General features: G+C 33.1%; 1 protein-coding gene and 1 pseudogene across 3 annotated transcripts in view; one reads left to right on the top strand and one right to left on the bottom strand.

Moving 5' to 3' along the window:
* LOC309841038 (ferritin light chain pseudogene) overlaps positions 1-8,883 on the top strand; it is a 28,707-nt pseudogene extending 19,824 nt beyond the window's left edge. Inside the window, exon 3 of the transcript in view lies at positions 8,814-8,883. The product of the transcript in view is annotated as a ferritin light chain pseudogene (transcript). The remainder of the gene's footprint in view (positions 1-8,813) is intronic.
* The window catches only part of LOC309844750 (ephrin type-A receptor 6), a 519,889-nt gene that overhangs the window by 276,671 nt on the left and 217,076 nt on the right, over positions 1-26,142 (bottom strand). The window contains exons 6-7 of one of the 2 annotated variants that reach the window (XM_082691954.1): positions 9,495-9,542; positions 8,927-9,089 (exon numbers count right to left, since the gene is read on the bottom strand). In XM_082691954.1, the coding sequence (XP_082548080.1) occupies positions 8,927-9,089; positions 9,495-9,542 (211 nt within the window). The remainder of the gene's footprint in view (positions 1-8,926; positions 9,090-9,494; positions 9,543-26,142) is intronic. The other variant, XM_082691955.1, reaches the window with a different exon arrangement.

The raw sequence follows: 26,142 nt of genomic DNA, 5'->3' as shown, positions 1-26,142 counted from the left end.
TAATAAATATATTCATCACCTTACATACTTATTGTGCATGTATATGTTGTGTGTGTGAGAATGTGTGTATGTGGTAAGAACATTTAAGATCTACTCTCCTAGAAAATTTCAAATACACAATGTAATACTATTATAGTCACATTATAGATCTACAGATCTGTAACTATTGTCTACATTATTAGATCTTCAGAACTTACTATCCTGCATAAATGACATTTTGCATCTTTTGACTAACATTCAGCATACTGTTTTTATATACATGCACAAAAACACAAACAAGATACTGAAAATATATAAATAAAATAATAAAACACATGTGATTTCTTTGAAGTAACAGACGCATGCTAATTGAGTATTTACTGGATAACAAAAACTTATTTGATATTCACTGAAAGCCTTCTATGTGTCAGCAAAGCAATATAAAATACACAAAAATGAGTAAGAAATGGTTCCTGATCTCAAAAAAACCTCACAAACTTCCGGTCAAAGGATGATGGCTGATATCCCAAAGAAATCATATTTTTGTATATGTTGCTGTAGGTTATTGGCTTAAAATAAACCTATATTCTATTTTTATAACTAGATCCCCCATTTTTAATAGTTCCTTTTTTGATATGAGACCAATTGTAACACTGAATATTAATATGCACATTTTATAATTTCTAAGACCCTGTTAATGATTTTTTCCAGCTCATTTAGCAAAGTTGTGATCTTTAATATTTTTTGTTTTGGAACCCTCAGTCTGTCTTACAGTACATGAGCTTGGTTCCCATCATTTAAGGTCTTTATTTGATCCAGGCAAAATGGAAGCAAAATATCTTTTTTTAATCAAAGTCTTGTTAAGAGGAGACTTCCATTCTCTATGCAAATACTTACTCTTCATCAAGTCCCTGCTCATGTAAGGTAATCAAACTAAGTATATTATTTTGTCCCTTTAGAGTTATACTTAGTCTCCCATGTGTGCATTAGTCTAGAAATCTGTATTAAAATACACATAGCTCTTTGAACTTGATGCTTAGTGATTTATGTATAATTATAGTCTTCTGAAAATCTATGTTTATATTCAAACACACATTATGTTAGGAAAGAATATAATTGTTTAAGGGAGGGTGAAGAATTGGAGGCAAGAATAAAAAATAATCATGTAGAAAATCAGAGCTAGGGATGCCTGGGTGGCTCAGTGGGTTGAGCCTCTGTCTTCAACTCAGGTTATGATCTCAGTGTCCTGGGATTAAGCCCTGCATTAGGCTCTCTGCTCAGTGGGGAGCCTGCTTCCCCCTCCCCCCTGCCTGCTTCTCTGCCTACTTGTGATCTCTATCTGTCAAATGGATAAATAAAATATTTTTAAAAATCACAGCTAATGACCAAGTTGAATAAGAAAAGTAAAAACACTGAATTGGATATAAAGGGAACTCAGTCCTAACTCTGAACATTAATATGAAAAATACTATCCCCATATAATATAATATGCCCATTCCAAAACTTACTAGTAGAATGTGGTAAGTTACTAACCTTCTTTGTGTTTTGATTTCCTGATCCATAAAATGGACATGGTAATAGTATGTACTTCAAAGGTTAGTAGCCACAAAGAATACATAAGTGCTTGGAAAATAATTATAATTCAATAAATATTATCTGTTGGAACCTCAATGTTAGAAGTTACCTTAAGATTGTATCACAACCTCCTAAACAAAGCAAGGATTTCCTTTATGATATGCTGCAAACGTATCCAGCTAGTTGGCACAAATTCTTATCATGGGGGGCATTTATTACCTCATAAGGTGGGTTAGTTTATAGTTGGACAACTTAACTGCTAGAAAATTCTTCTTTCCTACTGCCGTTTGCATTTAGATAGCTATGGTTGCCAACACTGAAAGTGTGCTATTGATTAGGGGGAAAAAAGTGTTCTATTGATTGGAGATTATTTCAAATTAAAATCTTACATACTGGTATTTGTCCTCCTCTGGGTAGACTCATAAATATGAAATCTGCCTCTTGCTTGATTAATTAACTTTTTTATTACTCCACCAGGGTCAGCTGGTCCTCTTTCTGCTTCATGCTTCATCATTAATAACCATCCTCAAATTTCTGGCTGCTGTTAATAATGATGTAGCTAATTTCATCCTAAGTAATTGAAGCAGTACAGATTGGGCTTCAACCAACAGACCAGATCAAACATAATAGAGGTTTTTGTTTGTTTGTTTGTTTGTTTGTTTAAGCATAATAGAGATTTTTTTCAAAAGGAAGTTTAATGAAAAAAATATGTTTTACAACAACAAAAATAGCATTTAACTCTACCTAAAATGCCCTTAGTTTTAGAATTAAAAATTAATTTGTGATTAAAGTTCTACATACTATGTTTCTATACAACTCAAGCCAGTTACAGCCTGACTGCCCAAATAAAGCAAGCTAAAATGTTTATCTGTGGCAAATAAAAAATATTTGATTCTTTCTGTTTAGACTGGCAGGCAGCATGCTATTCTCCCAATTTCAGCCTTTAAAATTGTAAGTTATTCATTTATTTGATTAAATATACATTGGAAACTATAAGCAAGACATTTCACAAGACACAAAAATACACTAGCTATAGTTCTTAACCTTGAAGAGCTAACAACTTAGCAAATAAGATGACTTTTCACCAGACTGATCCAGAACATTTCAGGAGGGGTAGCAGATGAGCTGGACGGACCAGCTGTACTGTGATAGGTTTCTGAATCTTCCAGTTGGAAGTCATAGAAAAAGCTTAGAAATTATGCAGATTCAGAAAATTTCATGTATAAAGCATCCATACATTTTTTCAGAGTTTGTGTTAACTAGAGGGAGATGATACAAGAATGATGTTAGTTGATTAGGATTGGAGGGAGACTTGAATATTTGTTGAGAAATTCACATTTTATGTGGTAGAAAATACTCAATGATTTGGGAGCTTTTAAGTGGACAGGGTGAAGTATAGAAAAATTGGTCCAATTGAACCATAAAGAACAAATTAGGGAAGAAGGAATATTGAACACAATATTGAACCTTAATTTCTAGAATCATTTCCCATTTATAAATTGTTAAACAATCAAATTGCTTAACTATGAAACCATACTAAAAACAGCTAACTATTATGGATGTTTTAAAATAATTAATTGATTAAATTCATTCATTTATAACTACACTAACACTTTTTGTATACATGTGCAAGACACGACATACGATTTTATTTATTATTGGAAGGGAGAGACACATAGAAAGAGGGAACACAAGCAGGGGGGATGGGAGAGGGAGAAGCAGGCTTCCTACTGAGCAGAGAGCCCCAGGTGGGACAGGATCTCAATACTCTGGGATCATGAGCTGAGCCCAAGGCAGAGGCTTAATGACTGAGCCACCCAGGTGCCCCATGACATAAGATTCTATTTTGAAATACCTACTATGGTCGAGTAATTTATTGTTTGGTTGGTAAAGTTGATTATGATGATTTTTGGCAGTTATGTTATGTGATATAAACTTAGTCCATTGTTCATACTTTTGGTAAATAATACATTTTAAAATGTTGACAGATGTGGCTTTTGTGCAACAAAAGTGCTTTATGTAGCTTACAGGTAAAAACCCAAGTTTGTATGTTGCTGAAATTTAATGTATATGTATAATTAGCCCTTCCAGGGGAAAAGAATGCAATGCTTCCATGTTGGCAATGTATACTTCTCCTGGGTCATTTGGATAACCATTAATGCAATGGGAGAGGTAAACTACTAAATACTAAGTGTAAATTTCCAGCTTTCTTTCAAAAATTGGCTTTAAGATATGGATTCCGCACCCTTTTGACAGCTTCACAAGTTTTCTTCACAAATATTTAAGTAAAATGTTCAAGTTGGCTGCAATACAGCAGGATATATTTTATTTGAGTTTTAAAGGATGTGTACATGAAATTACTTTCTGCTACTCTAAAATACATTTGGATATTAGATAAGTCTTGGGGTTTTATGAGTCCTGGGTGGCTCAGTCTGTTAAGCTTCTACATCTCGACTTCAGCTCTGGTCAGGATCTCAGGGTCGTGAGCTTGAGTCAGGCCTCTGGTTCTGTGCTCAGTGGGGAGTCTACTTGGAATTCTCCCCCCACCCCAGTTCTCTCTCTCTCTCTCTCTCAAATAAATAAATAAATCTTGTAAAAAAAAAAAGTTTTGGTGATTTAAATAACCAAATGTTTAACTTCCTTATCTTTAAATTATTATTATTGCTTTTTCTAAAAAATAGTAGGTGTAATTTTAAGAAATTATTATTAAAAAATTAAATCAAAGATCTTTTTAAAGAAGTTTTCAAGGATATGGATACTACTGGCTATGTAGATAACTTTTGAATTTTAATTGTTATCTTTTTCTCCATTGAAAAGAAGAACATTTTCTTCAGAAAATAAGAACAAAATTATAATAAATATAAGGTGGTTAACATTTCCTGTTGTTTCATTCATATAAGCCCAAAAGGTCTCTACTTAATCTGTGTGTGTGTGTGTGTTTGATAGTTTTGGGCCTAATGTAAATTCATTTTAATATGGAGACAATTCTTATATTAGCATCTGACACCAATCTTTTACCTTTCTCAAGAAGATCCACATGTAATGTTTATATATTTTTACTTTCTTACTACTGATTCTATAATTTATTGTAATTTTATTATATCCATTATAAAAATGTGGGAGAATCAATTACAGTGCCTGATTAAAAAGACCAGTACACAATAGGTACCCAATAAATGCTGTAGGTGGACATAATATTTAGTTGTACATTCTTTATCAAAGAGAGATTAGCAGACATAATGGAATTACAGCAATAAAACAGAAAAGTCTTTTGTGGCTATATAGGAGTAAATAGGATTGATATATACATGAATAGGTATATTCATGTACATGTACATGTACATTCTTCAGAAGAATGAGCCTCCTCACCTTCTAACTGATCTCTTCATGACCCATTCATGTACATGTACATGAATATACCTATTCATGTATATATCTATCGATCAATTAATTACTTATATCTACCCACCTATATGTTATCTATTTATCTCTTCATATACACATATGTAAAGAGGTTATTCTGTAGTCTTGGGGAGAGAGGAAACTAACAGGTCTAGGTCAAGTAGGCTCTTTTCATAGTGTTAGCCATCATCATTAGTGATTTTACATTTGTTTAGCTAGTTTCTACTACATAATCTGACTCTGGAAAAAAATCCAGTTTCTGGTCCAGAAGACAAGAGAGGTAACTGTGATTGTTATTCAGATGCCACTATATTTGGAGAACACTAGTGGGTTAAGACTACTATGATTTTGAAAAGGAGTTCTTTCATATTTTGTATTACTGTCTTATTTGCAAACTAAACAAGCAAAACAGATACGGCTAGAGAAAATGAAATTGCAAAGTATTTCACTCTGTTTACTTAAAAAAGAAATTGAACCAGACCATCAAATGAGAGAACCTCATCTCTCTTCCCCAATCCACCCCCAACCCTATGTCTGTACTGTAAATTTAATTAATTAAATAGAATGCACAAGAGAGAACTTAGTTTAGGCACTACTCAGGAGACAAAAGCTACCAAAATTGAAAGATGAGCTAGGAGGGTATGAAGAGAAAAAGACTGATGCTATAGATAGGGATTCATATTATTATATACCCAAATTTATAGTAAACCTGCTCATATCCAACTATGACATTATTCACTGAAATTCTCTTCTGGATATAAACAGCATGCTTTGAAAATGCAATTTAAAACTAACCAGATAAAAAACGATCCTTTAAATGATTTCCCCCTAGGCTGTAAAGTGACTTGGGAACCATTCTATTTTACCCAAATTCCAGATTTAGACAAACATATTTTTCAGATTCTTCTCAGAGATTCTGTCTTTTCAAGGATCTAATAAAAGTAACTTCCTGAATCTGTGATTCAGAACATGTTTTTTGCTGTCTGCTGTGGCCATTGTCATATGGTTCTAGGTTCTAGTCCTGAACCTCCACTCATTGATTATCAGGTTTTGGTAAAGCTACTTATGTTTCTAAAAGGAGAAATAATTTTGTCAGAATTAAAAAGATAATTTGTGTAAATTGCTCAGGATAGTGTCTTGCACCTGTTACTGGTCCTGTTCCTTCCTAATTAAACCCCCCTCCTGGCTCCTCAGTATCTTCCGAAGGCTCAGCATCCTTCGTGGGGCAAAAGAGCACCTTTGTGTTGGCCCTTGTCTAACTCTCTGCCTTTTGTTCCCACCATTTCACCTTTATGACTCCTCACTGCAGCCACACCAAATTACTTGCTCTTCTTTAAATTTTTCATGGTATTTCAGGCCTCAGTGTTTTTGCTATTCCTTTACTGCTCCTCTTTCAAGAATGAGCCTCCTCACCTTCCAACTGATCCCTTCATAATCCATTCATGCTAAATTAAAAATTTTCTTCCCTATGCTTTCAGAGCACCCTTTGCATATTTTTATGATGGTACATTCACTAACCTTGTATTTTTTATTTAAATTTTTATTTTCTTCCCACAAATCTAGACTATAAATTATGTGAAGGCTGTTGGTCTTATTACTACTTTTTTTTTTTTTTAAATCCCCAGAGCCTCACAGAGAGTGTGGCACATATTAATGGTCCTATACATTTTTGTTGGATGAATAAATATTATATTGAGTCATTGGTGAGCATGGGACCTTTTCTGATCAGGAATCTCAAAGTACTTGTCTTTTATATAATATCTGAAAGAATTCTAGTCCTGGAAGTACAATGAGTTGAAATTTAGAGTTAAACCAAATTAAAATTTTCATATTTAGAGTAGAACTATTTTTTAAATTAGACTAGATTGTTTTCTATAGAAGTCCCAGATAAACACAAATGACTTATCTAGATTTAGCCCTATAAATTTGTCTGAGAATATATTTTTGACTTAATGATGTAATACTCAAAAATGTCATACTTTTAAAAAGATAAATTTCTCATCAGTGAAAAACAGTAAGGAAACTTGAGATGCAGGGATGCTGTACACACAGCCTGAACAACACAATGACAGGACTCTTCCCAGGACCAAACTTTCCTTGAAATACATCCTCTGGCTTTGCATCAAGGCAAAGTCTTGACATGAGAGCAGGGGGAAAAGAGTCAACAGGAGGGATGGCACTTTGAATATTTTTATATTGTTTTTAATTATGGAACTATGTTTTGTGATAATTACATTCCACTCCCAACAATTTCATCTCTAGCTTGAGAAGTCAATAGTCTCCAGCAGGATTATAAATGACCATTACTGATATTACACATCCAGGTTATATGTGTTCTTTTTATTCATTAGTTTACTCTCTCTCCCTAAGCTGTGTTCCTCCTTAATTTATGCTGGTGTTTTCCCACCTTTTAGCGACAAATAGTTGCAACGAGGACGTTCTTACAAACTGATATTGTTTGTCAATATAAAAACAACACTCCTTCCATCATAGAATTTGAAGTTCCAACAGCTTCATTTTGAGGAAGTGACATACTAGAGGAATTGTGGTCTGTTTCCTGATCTTACCATTAGCTCTTTTTAATAATTCCAATGAAAGAACTCCGTAGGATGGTAGAGTAGTTCAGAGTATAGGCCTTGGAAAAGGTAGCCCTCAGTTTCAAATTTCAGCTTAGTTTCTTTCTTTCTTTCTTTCTTTCTTTCTTTCTTTCTTTCTTTCTTTCTTTATTTCTTTTTTTTAAAGATTTTACTTATTTATTTGACACAGAAGAGGAGAGAGAGAGAGAGAGAGAGAGAAAACACAAGCAGAGGGAGTGGGAGAGGAAGAAGCTGACTTCCTCTTGAGCAGAGAGCCTGATGTGGGACCGGATTCCAGGACCCTGGGATTATGACCTGAGTCAAAGGCAGCTGCTTAATGGCTGAGCCACACAGGCGCCCTATAGCCTAGCTTCTTACTAGTATCTGGACAAATTGCTCTATTTTTCTAGACTTATGTTTTCTCATGAGTGAAATTAGAAAAATCATACTGGTGTTACTGGATGTTGAAAGGTTTAAATGGAATAATAGATATAAGGTATATAATTTCTGGTACTTATTAGGAGCTCAATAAATTGTAGCTCGATATAAGCTCAATAAATGGTAGCTATTATTGTTACTTATAAAAGAATTTTTAAAATTTTTTGCTATTCTTGAATTCTTATATAAATACGGGTATTTTAGCAATGATGGGGACAGATTATTATAATTAGATATTTGGACATTTTTCCATAAAGGAACATTACAAAAGCCACACATACTATCTTTACAAAGATAGCAGTAAGATACTTTTACGAAAGCAAAAATTGAATTCAATAGTAGAGCTGGATTTAGACTAAATAAGACATTTCAAAGCCTATGTTACATGACATTGGAATACCTCATTCCCTTTGTCTCCCATTTTGATTTTTCAACACATCAAGGCTATGGAACTAATTTGAGTTTCTAATTAAGCCCATGTGTCTATATTTAAACTTGTAATGTACATTTCAGTGGAGTTTTTCTCCTGACTACTGTTTTTTATTGATCTGAGATAACAAGCCAAAGCTGTACAATTTTGAACTAACTGCTAAAATCATTTGCTCATGGCTTTGTTCCTTTCCAAGTTTTCATTAGTATCATATTATGATGCCAAAACTGGCAAACAATTAGGCTAACACCGCCCACTGAAACTCTATGCTATAGCATGAGTGATGAATTCTGCATAAAGAGATGTATTGGGGCCACGTTACAATTGTGGTAGAGTAAGGCATTTCATGGAGGTATTTAATGATATCACCGCAACATTGACCGAAATGACAATATGAGTATTTACGTGAACAGAATCCTGTTTGATGAAACTATTCACAACTGGGGACATCAGATTTTTACCGATCAGGTCAGATTGAAGTAGTACTAAATTAACATCTTATTTTATATGTTTGTGTAAAACTTACTCTCATCTCCTGTTTCAAATTCAAACTTCTGACTGTAGCCACTGTATCCTGTTGCAGTCCTCACTCTGATATGAAATATGTACTTGGTGGCTGGCTTGAGACCTGTGATGATGACACTGGGTGCCTTGGACCTCGTGGAGGAATAGGTAAGCTGCTCATGCTCCTGGGAATAGAGAAGAGGAGAAAGGAAATGAAGCAGAGTTATTCCACTTTTTTCTAGAAACATTCCCAAGTTAAGCTGAGTAATTATGCTCTGAATGTCAAAAATATTGATTAAAGAGAGGTGTAAGCATGGTTTTCCAAAATTTAGCACTTATTTATCATTATGATGCATATGATATGGTCTTGATTTGGTAATTTATTAAGAAAGATGATTATCTTATATAAACTTGCACTTCGATTTTTGGTGATTTGGATTTCTGATCCAACTCTAAGGAATGGTGGTGGCGTGAGAGCACGTTTACACAGAATGGCAGCTGCACTGGGAACAAAATGGGCACATCAGATCAGACCACACCAGCAGAGTGCAAGGAGCAAGGGTGGGAAAATTCAAGTACCCGCTACTCACTTCTACCCGCAGGTAGTGCCAAAATGCCGGCGCTATCCGTGGGTAGACCTGTGGGTGAAAGGAAAAATAAATTAATTGTTTTTTAAAATTTGAAGTAGTTTATCCTGAATCAATTGCTTTGTTCCAAAACTCAGTGATGCCATAGTAGTTAACAACTCAAGTTGAGTCCAACTTGAAACATAAAACTAAGAAAATTTTCCCTTAAGGGAGAACTGACTCCTCCCCCAGATATCACAGTTTATTTTTTGAAGATGCACAAGTTACACAGTCATTGTGAGGTAGATTTTAACCCACTGAGCCACCCAGGCATCCCTGTGAGGTAGATTTTAAAACAGTCTGCCCATGTAGGTGCATCAAAGTCCCAGAAAGGTATGAAAGGCTACCACACCTGCAGAACTAGAGGCAGGGATGGAGGCTAGGTTCCCAGTCACCTGCAGTTAACTGCCAGACTACTTCTCCTCACTAACTGGAAGGGTTTTCCACAGCTGACTGCATGATTTGGTCAGTCGGGGTCTTTCAAGGGGACTCTCTTGCCCACCAGCTTAGAACAGGATAGTTCATTTAACCCGCACATAAAAGAGACTGTCCATAATATGCTGGTGGTGGAGACAAATTAAATTCAATACTGTTTTTGTACAGGGTTACTGTTCAGTAACTTTATAATGATATTTTAATAGAGTATCTAGGAAAAAATAGTTATTTGTATGAGTAACTCTTCTAAATTCATAAGTCAAAGTAGGCCACCAGGTCCTTAAGTTAATTCTCCACTATTCTCATAAATCTAACAATAGAAATTCTCAGGGAGGGAAATGACTTTCAAGATCATTAACTGAACCACTCATTTGATGCCTAAATTATATCTATAATATTCTCATCAAGATTTCACTTAGCCTTTCCCTGAAAATCTCTGTTGTTCAGATCTTCCAGATTAACAAACGAAGTTATAAAAATCTACACCTGTGTACAATGTGTCAAACTCCATTTATTTGCTGGGGATGTTTTAAGATTTAGAACTATGAAAATCATTTCCCTTAAGCTACTTTTGTGAAAAATATCCTATTCTTAAAGATCATTTTTAAATTTTATGGCCCTATTTGTCAGAACATTATATGCTACATGGTTCTTTTGAGTCTAGCTGAGGAATTGAATTTGCCATCTATACCCCTAATAGAACTAGTTATTGAACACAAAGTGCAAAGAAAAAAAAATGAGTTAACAATAGCAACATTTTAACTAAAAAAGACAAAACTGACAAACAGCAGTTTATATTTATCTCTAATTTTGAGTTTAGAAAGTAAGTATATACCTACCTAACATAAAATCCAAAGAAATAAAGTCTGTACAATCATTGAGGGTAGTAATCAATTAAGCGCTAAAAGGAGATAAATCAAGGACTTTACAGTTAGGGAGCTTAACACCATATTGCATAGTGGAGGGAAAAAAAATGCTTGGGCACTATTTCTGATGATGCTGTTTCTGGTTAGAAATTTGCCAAACTTTTTGGATTTTCAATCTCACATACAGGAGCATAGTCCACCTTTTACAGAATTTCTTGCAATGTAAGGGTGTCTTTTGATTGGTAGTTCACAATATGAAATGATGACTGAGAAAGAAGTTTTAAAGCCCTGAAAAAATAAACTTCATCTTATCCTAAAGGGAGAAGATACAGATTTGAAAAATCTACTCTTAGAATGGCAGCACGCCAATGGCACACTGTCTTTGTTCCTTCATCAAAATGTAGCTAACTAGTAATTTCTTACTTAGTAAAGTTACAGGGAAGAAAGGACACTTTTTGCAAACAACTTTTAGCATTTCTGCTGTTATATACAAAAGTATAGCTGTAGCTGCTCCATCTCTGGAATACAAATCCTCAAGCAGGAAATGTGCTTCCATGCTTCCTCAGCCTGAATCACAGCCGTGCTGTGGTGACTGTTGTCTCAACATCTTGCCACTTCTCAGCATACCAAAGAGAGGGACTCGGAAAACAGCACTCATGAAGGTTTCCTCTTTCCACTGTGCAGCAGTCCTCCTTGCTGGTGTTTCCAACCTCTTGGGAAACTAAGTTAGCACTATCCATTACAATCATAGCACCCTCTAGTCCCGAACTTTGGCTAATTGCTTCTGCTGATATATCAACTCCAATTCTAAGTAGCTGTCACCATCCTTTGCCACAGAGCCATCTGTCTAGATGTCTAGATGTATTCCTCCTCACAGGCTGGTTTCTGGACATGTTTGAATGGGATATGTGTGCAAGTTTTTCTGGAGTTTGTACCACAGTGGAATTGCTGGCTTTATGACATGCGTGTGTTCAATTTGCTAGGTAATCCATCCTGTTGTTCATAAAACACTTAAAGATGTTTTTCATCTTCACTAAATTTGTAGTGAAATCCTTTTTGTGTTCTTAATTTTATTTAATTTTGTATTTTTTTCCCCCTTGATCAAGCTTTCCAGAGGTTTGAAACAACTTCGGTTTTGTTTATCTAACTGCATCTTTGTCTTCTATTACATTTAATATCTGCTCTTACTATAAATTTTCTATAAATTTTCTTACTTCTTTCTAGTTTCTTTGTGTTAATTATTCAGTCTTTTAACTTCCTGCATTTCATGCTTAATTCATTGATTGTCAGTATATCTTTTTCAAATATACAAAGTAAGTCTACAAGTTTCACTTTAAGTACGACACTGTAAGTTCCTATGGTGTATTATCAATCAGTTCTAAGTATTTGCAAAACTATATGATTTTTTAATTCTTTGTGGTAGACAAATCTAATATTGTCACTTGTACAGTTTCATGGTTCAAGAAAAGTTTTCAGGCAGTAAATAAGTGGCACAAAGTGAAGCAAAACACCCCTGGTTGCACTGAACTATGAATAAGATAGTGGATGCTGATGGCTGAGCACACAGGCAGCCTTTTGCATAATGTTTGCTGCTGAAAGTAAAACTGCTTGTTGCACTCTTTCTCCTTGGATGAGCATGAGTAATAGCACCAATTGTGAGGGAAAAAATTAGTAATAATGTATTTCAATGTATCATTATGCATATCATTTAAAAATTAGATATAGATATAATTTCCATTTTATATATTTGTATCTATATATATTCTTTAAATAGTTCAGAACGAAATAGTGTGAACATGAGTCGTTGTCAAACATAATGTGCATGACCTGATCTCTAGAGATGTTGACCTCACCTCCTGTTCTTTTTCCATGATTAGGTCCTACAGCTTAGACTCAGACACTGCTCCTTCCGAGCTGCTGAGAATCAAGGCTTTGGGGGAGTCTAGTTTTACTGTCACATTCAACATTTTGTTTACCTAAACTACTGAATCTAGCTTTATCTCTGTAGATGTCAACTCTTCAAGGTAACTAAAAGGGATGTTCTTGCCAGATTCTGGATCCTATTAGCATTAACCTAAAAACCATAACAGTGAAAATAAATAGGCTAAGGTGCTCAGTTCATATGGCTCCATCTTTCTAAAATCAGTGGTAGGATGGCCTGTATCAACAAAAGGCAGCATGTAGAGAATTCTGGGTTGGAATTTTCTTGCCTTAGGCTTGGTGTTGGTTCTACTTACATTATGTATCTTCGTAAGTCACCTTGAAGACTTTGACTTATTCATATTGCAAATTCATTCATTCCAGAGACCCTGAATGCCTACTATATTTAAGGAGGTTCTAGGGCACTCTAACAGATGTATGGTACATAATCACCAAAGCTCTAACTAAGCAATTAAATTCTATAATTATTTTTATGTCAGAAATACAAGGCCCCTCTCTTCTACTGTGACCCATTCTCATCACTCCTTATCTCACTGTTGGTTTACCACTCCCACCAGTGGAAGTAGAATCAATAGGTCCACAAAGTGGTCATCATTTAGCTGGTTTGCTTTCTCTTAAAATCTTTAGGTCCAGTGAGACTTGTGCCAGATATTTTGTCTTTGTTTTACTATTTAATTTTAAATTAATTGATTATAGGTGTGATTAAAATTGTTGTAGACATTTTTTCTACAAATATTTATATATAAAGATTAGCAATCATAAGAGAACCATGATTTATGTAATGTTTTGCAATACACATACTTTATATAATACTCTTAAGACTGTGTGAAGCAAAAGAACTGATATTTTTATTCTCACCTAACATACAATGAAACTGGTTAAAAAAAGAATAAGTCACTTACCAAATAAAGTCACATAACTAGTTAAAAGTTCCCATTTAAGATGTGCTTTTTCACTATATCCAATTAAGACAGATGTGTCCAGGACAAATACACTAATAAATTAGACTTTGAGCCAAGGTCATGTCTTTACATTTTACATTTACATTTTTGATCATCCACTAGAAATAACTTCAAATTTAAAACAAACTGTGATCCAGATAGTAATGATTTGGTGGCATCAGAATATTTTATCTCCTCAATGAGAGAGACAATTCTCAACAATAAAGGTTTTAGCTAGTTTTTTCAAAGATAAAATTATTTTCTACTATGGTTAACACATCCATGCATCCTGTCTTTATTTTCATTCTCTTTTTCTTTTTTATAGTGGGTCCTATAGACAGATTCCAGGAAATACAGGGGGCTTATAACTCATCTAATCTTGCATGGAACATAAACTATTCTTGTTCAGGGCTGGGAATACAATTTATTTGATGAGGTCCAGGAGATCTTTCTAGAATTTTTGATGTATGAAGGTACCTGGATGGCTTTATTCATAGAACAGTACTAAGAGGACAGATTAAAGAACTGCTGGATTTTCTTTTATCCTTTCAAGTCATACCAAGTGTAAAATGATCAGAAATAGGCCAAAAAAATCAGCACTTTACTATCACAGTCATTATTATTACTATTTACTGCTATCATTATTATTTTAGCAATGTTCTAACTAAGCCAATGGTAAAATTCTTGTTCTATTGGCTAGCAGACTGAAGCTATAATTCCTGAGAAAATAAAACAGTACTGCAAGTGGATTTTTAACGCCTCTGTTAGGGATTACCTAAGTCATTTTTTAATCCTTTGTCTTTCTCCATTTCTATGTTTGTTTTTCTTACCCTGCCTCTCAGTCCCAGAGGCAAACACACATTCTTTAAACAATACATGATAGAAGCCCATGCGACACATCTCCGCAATAATCCTCTCAAAACTAAACAGATTAAAACCACATTCGGAACATGACTTACTATCTGCGGAAAGATTTTTTTTTTTTCCTGATAAATCAAGAATTGTGTGGCCTAAAAGCAAAGTTTGAATGGTTATCAAAGAATCTTTTTGCCTAAACAACGATATTAGCAAATCCTGAAAATACTTTACTTGATTAAAAGAAAGTTCTTTCACATGACCTTAGAAGGAAAGCTTGAGTACTAGATCTGCTCAGGGTGTGATGCTTGTTTCCCAAAGGAAAGAGCTACTGAATCTGGTGGATTTGATTTCACAGGTCCCTATATGAATGAGCACTACATGGAGGCAGGTACTTGTATATCAGACTCTGGCTGAAAGATTTCTTAAGATTCTTCATATCTTCACTTTGATGATGCAATCTGTTGATTGCTAATGTGGATTCCCAAGTGCTATAGAAGTAGGCATAAATATAGAAATTGAAGTATTAGCATGCCTGTAAAATAGACATTATCATAAAAGAGCTCATAGTACTAAAAAATTCATCCATCTCTATTCTTTTATTAGTTGCCTGAATTTATCTCACTGAAGTGCTGATCTAATCTTTTTAAAGATATCTTTCTTTTTAAATTTTTAAAAAAGACCTTATATATTTATTTGACAGAGAGAGAGAGCACAAGCAGGGGGGCAGCAGGCATAGGGAGGCGGAGAAGCAGACTCTCCACTGAGCAAGGAGCCAGGAGATCTGGGGCTCAATCCCAGAACCCTGGGATCATGATATGAGCCCAAGGCAGATGTTTGACTGAACCACCAGGTGCCCCTTAAGAAATATTTAAAGAGAAATAATCTTACTTGACTCTAACCAAACCTTAAGGTATACAGAAAGGTTCTTCCTAAAACATAACTTAATTATCTTATTGAAAACTGAAACCAGTATTTTTTCCTTACTATGGGGGAACTGTCTTTTGTAATGATTTAACTAATAAACCTCATTTTCTATCTGCCATGTATGATTTTCTACCCAGAACTCCCTAGAGAATTAACTGAAAAGATTCACAACTAATAAGCAAAGTCAGCTAGGTAACCAACATACAATTATCAGTGGTTTTCCTATATACTAGTAGTGACCAATTAAAATTCTACTTTAAATATTCCAGTTACTATGTCAACAAAAACCTTATGATACTTGAGTATATGATAAAATTATGCAAAACCTGTATGAATAAATCCATAACATTTTATTGCAGAAACCAAAAGGAAAATTTCTTACGTTTCTTCTCTTATTGTAATGCTAAGATTTTAGCAGAATATTGCATAATAGAAGTAAAAACAGGAACTTTATTTTCCTTTTTTCTATGATGGAATGGCTATTAATGTGCAACTGTTAAACATAATCACATCTGACTTAGGTTTCTGTTGATAACCAGTTAAGGACTTTTCTTCCTTTTTCTTATACTGTAATTGCATTTGTATTATGTTTTTAAAATGTGATATGGGTTCTGAATGTTACAAAAAATTTATCTGTATTTTCCAAGTTTATTATATGTTTTTTCACCTTTCACTTATGAAGAACTATCTTTGCATTCCTAAGATAAATTCTACTAGTAAATTTTTGTTCACAAAATTTTTATTGCAATTTTGGTTGCAATTTGGTAATATTTCAGCTAGAATGTTTAAACCTATGTTTATAGGTGATCTTGGCCTAGAGTTTTCTTATATTTTCCCATTTTTATTATCAGTCTCTGGTTGTGATATTTGGATTAGATTATATTTAGAGAATGTTATGAAACTTTCCCCTTAGTAATATTCTGGAAAAATTTATATAACATGGGAATTATCTATTTCTTGAAAATTTAATTGAAATGGACCATCTTGGGAGTAGATATTAACCATCTTTTAAAACTTATTTTATCCTACATTCTGATTGTCTTCTAGTTTACTTTTGGTAATTAAGAGAAAATTATCTATTAAATTTGTTTTACATTTATTGTTATAAATTTATATCTAGTCTTGTCTCATCATTAAAAATCTCTTTCATAAGTAACATTTTCCACCACGTTGGCAAGCTTGTTTATTTTGAGAACTTAGCTTTGAATTTTAGAAAGATTTCATTTTTTAAAAGGAACTCAGTCTTTTAAGAACTTGGTTTTGATTTTTTTAAATTAAACACATTTTATTGAATCCATTTAATTACTGTTTAAAAATCTTAAACTTGTTAATGCCTTCTTTTTTTTTTTTTCCTGTATTGGTCATATCACAAAGGTTTGAATGTATGTGTATCTCAATGTCTTTTATTTTAAAATAATTTATAATTTAAGTTTGTTACCCTTTAATAGGTGATATTTAATATTATATTTTAAATTTTCAAATGAATAAATTTTGGAGGTGAGTTGGGGAGGTTTTTAATTTTTTTTTAATTTTGTGCATGATTTTCAAAGAATGATTCAAAGAATCATGAAATAATTTTATACAACCTGGTCCCTTCTTCTAGTTATTTCAGTGTGTGTCCATACATATCTCCAAGCAGACGGCAATTTCTTCAGACATGTGGTCTGTATTTTCTTCAATAAACCAAAACCAAAAAAGCAAAGTAGGGTTGGATGCATAGTTAGAGTTTAATATACGTCTAGTGATTGATATCCGCAGAATACCTAAATTGTTTAACACAGAGGGCATCTGATATAGTTCTGCTCACATATCATTGGGAACTGGATGCTGAAACTTTTGCTTCCAAGTAGGAGTGCAGCAAGGGATGGCTTCTAGCTCACACTGATTCTCCTGTGAGCAGATCAAAGCTAACCCCACCAGCTGGGGAGATGGGCCTGGTGCTCAACAAAGGTGATGGGCCCCAGAGACACAAAGAAGCTAGAATGATTATTCTTTTCTCACGTTTATTGAAGTACATAAGACAGAATTGTAATTTGGAAGATGAAGGGGTTATCAAGCTTGTTGATAGGATGTTCTACACTAGTGGGTAGAGTGTTCTGACATGTTTTGTTAGGTAAAAACTGGCCACTGCTATAACAAAATTACTAATGATGCATATGTAAGAAAAATGTAGAAGCCAGTATTCTAAGCACACAACTACTTTCTGACAGCACTTTAGAAGTATCATTTAGCTTACCACGGCTATAATTTACAACAATCAACTCTTGATTAGCCCCAGTGGTCCAAAATAGGAGGTAACCCCAAATCACTTTGAAATGCATTCATGATTTTTTCTCATATTCTTACCAATATGTATCGTGTTTTACCTCTAGTGAAAATTAAATGTATTCCTTGAACATTAAATGTTAAGCAATAGTAGGAGATGGCACAAATGGACACCTGATGATAGAATATTGACCTGGAATTAAACATTTAAAATTGATTATCAGAAAACTTATATGTAGATAATTAACTGCTTGAAAGAGTAGCTAAATATACTATTAGGAGAAATGGTTAAACAGTTATAGTGTGATGTTTAGAAAATACTGGTCCTAGGATGAGACCAGTGGGATTCTACTTATAGCCAGTTCATCTGTGAAACTTGGGAAGGTTATATCACCTCAAAGGGCCAAGCTTGTTGTAAGGATAAAGCAAAATAATGTGTAAAACCTTTTTACAGGCTTCAGCAGATGTGTAGTATAGCACAATTTCTTTATTTTAGGACTATTATCGGGAGGTGGTACATTTAATTTGGGGCAATGATAGGTTTGTGCCTTAAGGTAATTCTGCAGATGCTGATGTGGGGTCTTTAAAGAAATTTTGTTTTTGTTTTGTTTTCCTTTTAGCCTTTATATTCCCATTGCTTAATATACCTAGAATATTATAGGCTCTCATATTAGCCAAATGATTGAATAGAGAAATTAATGAATTATTGCTCTGTAAGTTTAGATTTAAAATTTTATCTATTGGTATAACAATTTATAATCAGCTTGCACAAGTTAATGACAATTCAAATGACAGATGAGAAAAATTGTTTTGCAGGCTTATAGTACTTCCACAATGGAAATGTAATAATATTACGTCAGTATAGCTGGCTTGTTTTTTTAAGGAACATTGTGGAGAACATCCAAGATTCTACTTACCAAAATATATTTTGCAAAAACTGTATGCTTATAAAAACCTAAGATTTTGTTGAAATATCTGTTTATACATATCTTAATATTTATTCAGTTTTAATGTTCCCATCTGTCTTCATGTAACCTACCTTCGTACAGATAAGATATAGGCTTTTCTTTTGTGCTCTATAACTCTATAAATATTTATAATGGTATTCAAGCAAAAATTAAATGTTTAAGACTTGATAGCTGTCCCTGAACAAAGTCCTCCCACTCAAAAGTTCTTAATGATTTTTTTAAAAGTATATTATAGATATTTTTAAATTTGCAATTAATTCTTAATGCTTTTGATAATTTTGTATGAGTTTTAAAAGATGTAAATTTGGTTATAATAATGCATATACAGATAGAAAAAGGAGGAAATATATGTAATAAGACATTAAAAATCATTTGTTAGAGTATTGAATAAATAAAATAAAAAAATAAAAGTAAAATAAGACTATTTTAACTAAAGGGAGGAAATGAGAAGGAAAAATCATAATCAGAAGAGTATTTAAGGATTATAGTTAAACTAAACATTTTTAGAAAAATTTCCAAATTCCTTAAGTCTGTAGTTTAGACCTAGTATTAAAACAGCTACCTAAAAGCTGGTTAAAAACAACTTTGAAAATAAAATTAGGATAAGTTAGTAATAAATGACACCTAGAGAGAAAAAGAACACTAAATATCTTTGGAAACATTAATACACACATGTTGACCTCTTCAAATATAATTGGTGTTCTAAATCTCAAACTGAATGTTTTCAAAGTTAAATTATTAGGACAATACGGATGAATGCAGTGGGATAAAACTAGAAAGGCAAGTCATGCATGGTGCCTTGATTAATTCTACCTAACTGCAATGTGAATTTAAAAAATAACAAAACTAGAAAAGAGAATCTGTTTTTTAAAAAGCAAAAATATAAAGCAGATTTTTCACAATAGTGCTAACTGAAATACATAATAGATAAGAAAAATAAAGGATAGCAAAAGACAAATTTTTGAAAATGAGATAACTAGAGCAAATGAAGGTGACTAGCCTCTAAAACCAACTGATGGTTGCTAGATTTTCCAATAGAATGGAAGTAAACAAGAAAGTTAAAATGGGTAGAATTCACTAGAGGAGAATGCTTGTAAAATAAGAAAACAAAACAAAACAAAAAAATAGTTTGTACAAAATCCTCCACTGGAAACAGTATCATTTGTAAGTAGCAGGTAAAGTCTTGCATTTGTCCAAATTGGACACAAAACGTGATATAAGGGCTGCTTCTCCCATTGAAAAGAAAGCAGAAAGTCATTTAAATATACAAGCATGAGAATTCCTTAACCTCACTTGGAATAAGAAAGAAGCACCTTCTGCAGATTTATTTTTCATTTTTATCTTTTCCATTTAAATAGCTTTTGTCACCATGATGAAAGTTTTAACTTTTTAAATATTTGTTTATGGTCTTAAATGTGATCTGGTGACAGATATATTTGTTTTGTTCAAAATTAAAACAAAGATATCTGTTAAGATTGATCTACGAAGCTACAAAGAGTAATTTAAGTTTCAAGGAACAGAGTCCCACCTCCCAAAAGATTTAAAACTTTCTTTAGAAGTGATATCATCTTGACTTGAAATGTATCACATTATGCTCTAAATAACGCAATGTTCTCAGCTAATGATCTAACTCTGTCATTGATTTTGAATTTCCTCAGAGGACTGGTAATATTAAAATGTGCATCAAATGAATGCCTCAAGATTTATAGTGAAATGTAAGTTTATCTAGATACTGTGACTGAAAACTAAGTAGTATTTCATTCCTGAGAGAAAATAAGTAATATTATAGCAATAAATAGATTGCTGTCGTTGACACTTTCCCACAGAAAACATGCACACACACATACACACACACATACACACACACACACATACACACTCTTCTTTTATTTCCAACATGGATATTTCAAACCAAAGGAACTTGTAAATATATCAATGACTGCAGACAGTGTTAAATAAATGTAGAGGAATTGAAGGCAAAGCAAACTCATTTCCCAGTAACATCATTTTAATCTTTATCTTTACCAAATGGTGGATATATATTATTTATTTACTCATATGCATAAACCAGTTTTGAAATCAAGTTAGAATGAAAGAAAACTACATATGATGAAGCAATAAGTTAAATTGAGGGTAAAAGGAAAAGTAATCCCAACATAGTGAAGCTGTCACTGTTCTGTGGCCACAGATGTTGCGCATTTTAAATATTTATGCAGTTTGTACTTGGGAGAGTTGGTGGTGCTAGTAATGGATGCTTTTTCCTTGGGCAAGCAGATATCTCCTTATTTCCAAGTTTGGATAATTTGATCTGTATAGCTATTTTATTTTTTATTTGTAATGAATACACTGACACAACTCAATATATAGTCCAAATTCAAAGAACTGGAAAAACTTCTTTGCGGAAGTTTTCTCTCTTTTTTCTTTCTTTTTTCTTTACTTTTATGAATGGTTTTTTTTTTTTTTTTTTTTTTTTTGCTCTGTAATATTTTTAGAGATAATTATTTAAATAGACTTTGAATTTTCAGCATTTCATACATATTCAAAATGAACAAATTTGCTTTGGCCCAGAACTGAAAAATATATTTTTTTTACATTAGTATAAATTAGAAGCAAAGCACATAATGTAATATTATGCAGGTTTAAAATCAAGTAGTATGGTGAATAAAAATGGTTACAAACTCTTTCACACTCCTCCTACTGAAAAGTCAGAACGCCCCCCTCCACCTTGAATCTGGTCTAGCCTATGACTAGCCTATGACTGATTTGATCAGTAAAGTAGAAGTGATAAAACTGCCAGTAACTGGTTCAGCCTCTAACTGGCCATTTTCAACTTTGTTTTGGAACTCCATTGCAGTATAGGAAGTAGGGTTAGACTTCTGAACTTCATGAAATCCCAAGAAAACCGCATGGAGGGCCTTTGGAGAGAGAGGTCATGAGGTAAGGGGAGGAAGAGAAAGCAGGAGTGCGAGGGAAGAGAGAATGAGGGAAAGGAGATGATAAAGAGAAGATGACGCAAGGCCAGTCGCCAAGTGTTCCCAGGCCCTAGGCTATTTTCTATCCACTCAGCTGAGGTTCCAGAAACTGCAGCATTGATGGGCTGGCCCTGTTGTATTTGGTTCAAATTCCAGATCCACAGATGCATGAGATATAATATTTACAGATTGTTATTTTTAAAGTGACTGCATTTTGGGAGCAGTTTGTTATGCAGTAATGGGTAACTGGAACAAGTAGATTGAACATTAATCTGCGTTTCATAGTCCCCTATCTTATAGGAGTAGTTAATTGATCCTATTTTTTGCCACTAGATTTGCTGATGGCATTTTGAAGATTTTATCATAACATACAAAATTTACCCAACTGAAATATCTCAATTATCTGTTTCTTTGGAAGGATTTATGAATTTTTAGCTTGAAGTGACAGGTTAAATTAGTCAAAACAAATCAACTGAAAATATAAACAGAGCATAATGTAGATTTTTTTCTTAATGTTAACTCTTTGGTAGTACTTACTATGTGGCAGGCTCTGTAAGTACTCCCAGTACTCAGAAAATCCTCAGAGCTACTCTACGAAGTAAGTTTTACAAATGACAAAACCTACAGAGAGGTTGTAAGTTGCCCAGGGTCACTCAGGAATTTCGTGTTAGGGCTGGGATTTGAATCTCGAGTGTCTAGCTCTGGATTCTGTCTTACTTATTACCCTGTGTAGCTTCCAATATCAAGTATTATAATATAGCCACATATCACTAAGAATTTTATAAATTAAGTATGTTGGATATTATATTCCCTTTTTATTAATATATTGACAAACATAAATGTAAAGAAAACAGAAAACAGTTAATCTAGATTCTCTATATCATAAATAATCTACAGCCCTAACCATAGTATATGAACGTCTGAAATTCAAAGTACTTAGTCTGGCAAAAGTTGAGATAGATTACAATTTATTATTGTTTTATGGCATTTATTACTGCCAGTGGGCTCAAGACACATATTCAGTCTCTCTCTTTGCATAAGCCAAGAGGATCATTTGAAAGAACGAAAATGTTATTTCTTCTATTACAACAATGAAATTATGTATCTAAACTCACCTATGAAGGTAACCTAGAAAGAATTAGCCAAACTAAATTCTTTTATTTGTATTTTCATTTCAATTTCTTCATCGTAGTAAGTTTAGGAGGACAGCTATGCTACAAATCAGAAGATAAAAGCTTTTCTAGGCTTTAAGTAGGGATTTCTAATTCTGTTACAGTTTTAACAGGATCTTCTATATATACTGATAAACTGAGTGATCTTACAGTTTAAAGCACTGGATCAGAATGCAGAGACACAAGCCCATCTTTCTGTGACTCACAGGACAGATGACCTTCAGTGTGTCATAATACTTCTGAGCCACAGTATAATAAGATGAAAAAATGAACATAAAACCCTCAGCTCCACCCATTGCACAAATTCATTGTGATGGATCAAATAAGAATGTATATGAAAGCGATTTCTAAACTGGAACATCGTTTTCAAATGTAAGATAGAATGATTATTATTGCTGTTGCTGTTACTAAAAAGATGTCCATGTAGTTTCTGGAAACATCTTTTTTTATTTTTAGAGTAGGACATTTTTATCTTATTTTATTTTATTTTATTTTACTTAAGAGTTTTATTTATTTGAGAGAGAGAGAGAGAGAGAAAGAGCATGAGAGAGAGAGGGAGAGATCACAAGCAGGGAAGAGGAGCAAAGGGAGAAGCAGACTCCTCACTGAGCAGGGAGCTCAATGTGGGACTCCATTCCAGGTCCCCAGGGACACGACCTGAACTGAAGGCAAACACTCTGACTGAGCCACCCAGGTGCCCAAGACGTAATTTTAATAATGAGCTCTATTATACGTTAGTGGATGAAAATTGCTTTTGTTAGTAAATTAATCACTCAGAACCACAGAAATTTTCGTTTTTTAATTCAATGTCAAGTTAGTTAGTAGGATAAGTTGCCAAGTGCCCAGGTGTCTGAGGCCTTAGACGATTAGGTATGTAGGTAAGACCTATATGTGAGAATAACGTTAATGTCTACAGATTTCTTCAACTGACAGATACTTTCTTTGAGTCAGTGACTTGGGCCTCAAGTGAGCTACTTGCTTCTGTGGACATGATCAGTTGACTAGTTAATGTTACCTTCGCTGGGACAATGACACCAATCTGGGATTTAAAATTGTGACTTGCATGTAACAATCTTTGAATGTGACATGTTTCAGGAGCTGAGAGGGATTTACACATCTGCCAACTACCTCCATTTATTTGCCATGTTGTTGCTGGGCAGCAATAAAAGACCTTCATTATTATGCTAACCAAAAACTGAACTAAGTCTATACATGGTCATTTTGTTAAAATGTAAAGTTGCTAAACATGCTAAGATAAAAACTGTTATGATGCATAATTCACTAAATAGGAAGAAAATTATCTGTGGAAATTTTGATATTTCTAATAGTATTTAAGTCACCCATTTCTAATTAAAATATATAGATATTTATAGGAATATAAACCTGTCTTTTTCAACATACATAAATTGAGACAACAAAATCTCAAGAATGAAAATCTAAACAAACTCAAATAGTATATAAAATTACCAAGAGAGTTAAAACCATTTAAGAAAAATAACTTCAGATATTGAAGCCCTTACAATGATCAAATTATTTTCTAATTTTCTGTTGGGATACCCAAAAATGGACAGATTTCTATTTTTGTTTGTTCCCCTAAAAAATAAGATTAGTATGGATTCTACAAGGTCACTGCAAATACATGATATTAAAACACAGCCAAATTCTGTAGCAACATAAATGTTTTTATGAGCAGCAGGTGTATTCTTTGAAAGACTGTAAAGCTATTAACAGCTCAGTAAGGAGTACATAATAATAGGCTGTTAACTCAGCCTCCCTTACAACAGTACCAGGGAAGGACATTTGAAACCATTAAGACAAATGCATTTTAAAAAGAATACAGAATGAATGCTTTATGAAGAGAGGTTCATTTAAACTTTATATCACTAAAGTAATGAATGTAGTCTTCTTGATTTCAATATGCCTATCCAAAAGAATTATTTAATTGCTCCAAATAAAAATACAATCATAATTGTGAAACCAAATATATTCTAGTCTTGATAAGTACTTGAAAAATGAATTCTAAATTAGATTATTTTTTTTTGCAAGTGGAAGTTTAATCCAACAAATATTTATAATACCTAATACAGGTGTCTGCCTCCTGAGAGTTTAATCAAACCCATTTTGATAAATGAATGAGTGATTTCCTAAGATATTTTATATATTGTTGACATTATAGTTGCTCACTTTGTAAAGTTTATTTGTGATTTAACTCCTATGAGGTCACCTCTAGGTATATGATTAATGTGTCATATCTTACATAACTATAAATTATTTTATTTCTAAACTATTTCTATAAGTTTATTTATATCTCTACATACATTTACCTAATGCTCTGATAGTTTCCCACATTTGAATTCTAGAATTTCATCATATGGGATTCATAGTTTCTTTAGCTAATATAATATTCTTATTAGGTGTTTGAATTAGTTCCATTAAAAAAAAACAGAATTGTGATGGTGATATAATCTTTATACAGAATGACCTTTCCAAATATTGATATATTTTATCTTAAGGATTTTTCTCCAAGTGGAAATACTGGGTCATAATGTATAAGAAGTTTTATACTTCTTTATGTATTTGTAGCTAGTGCTTTGGGAAAATTTAACTGTATTTTAGTGCTAAAAAAAAGTCAAAGGGATTTCGGTTTTATTAGTTTATTGGAACTATTTTCATCCGTAGAAACAAAAAAAATGAGGTTGTCAAAATGTTTCTGACTATAGGGTATTTGTGAGGTATAGAATATTTTGTGATGCTCAGTGAGTTATAACTACTTCGTTGGTTTTGTCAGCAGTTTGAATAAGAGTTTTATAATAAATTATGTAATTTGATTTAGCTATAGAACTATGTAACATTTAAAATTTAATAAAAATGGAGAAAAAATATTTACTTTTAGTTTTTCTTCCTTAGAACTCTTGCTTTAAGTTCATGCTTCAGCAAAATAAATAAGACTATACATCAGAAGAACAGTTATTTATTAAAGATATTGGGAGTGATTTACTGTGGAAATGAGTATTATTTCTCCATAGCCCTCCTTCTGAAAATAAAGAAAAAAAAATTACAGGAAAAAGGGATACATATATCATTTAAAAATATTTTTTTACTATAAAAGTCTGAATGAGTTAAAGCAAGCATTTATGTTTTTATAATTTCTACACTTGGCAGCAATAAAGTTTGCCTTAAAATAGCATTTCCCAAAGGTTTTCCCATAAACAGTATTCCAAGGAATATATATTGTTAAGGTAAATTTTTAAAAAAATTTCTGTGATTGTG

Source organism: Mustela nivalis (genome assembly GCF_964662115.1).
Source record: "Mustela nivalis genome assembly, chromosome: 1".
In the NCBI taxonomy this organism is placed as follows: Eukaryota; Metazoa; Chordata; class Mammalia; order Carnivora; family Mustelidae; genus Mustela; species Mustela nivalis.
This window is presented reverse-complemented; position numbering and strand designations above follow the sequence as displayed.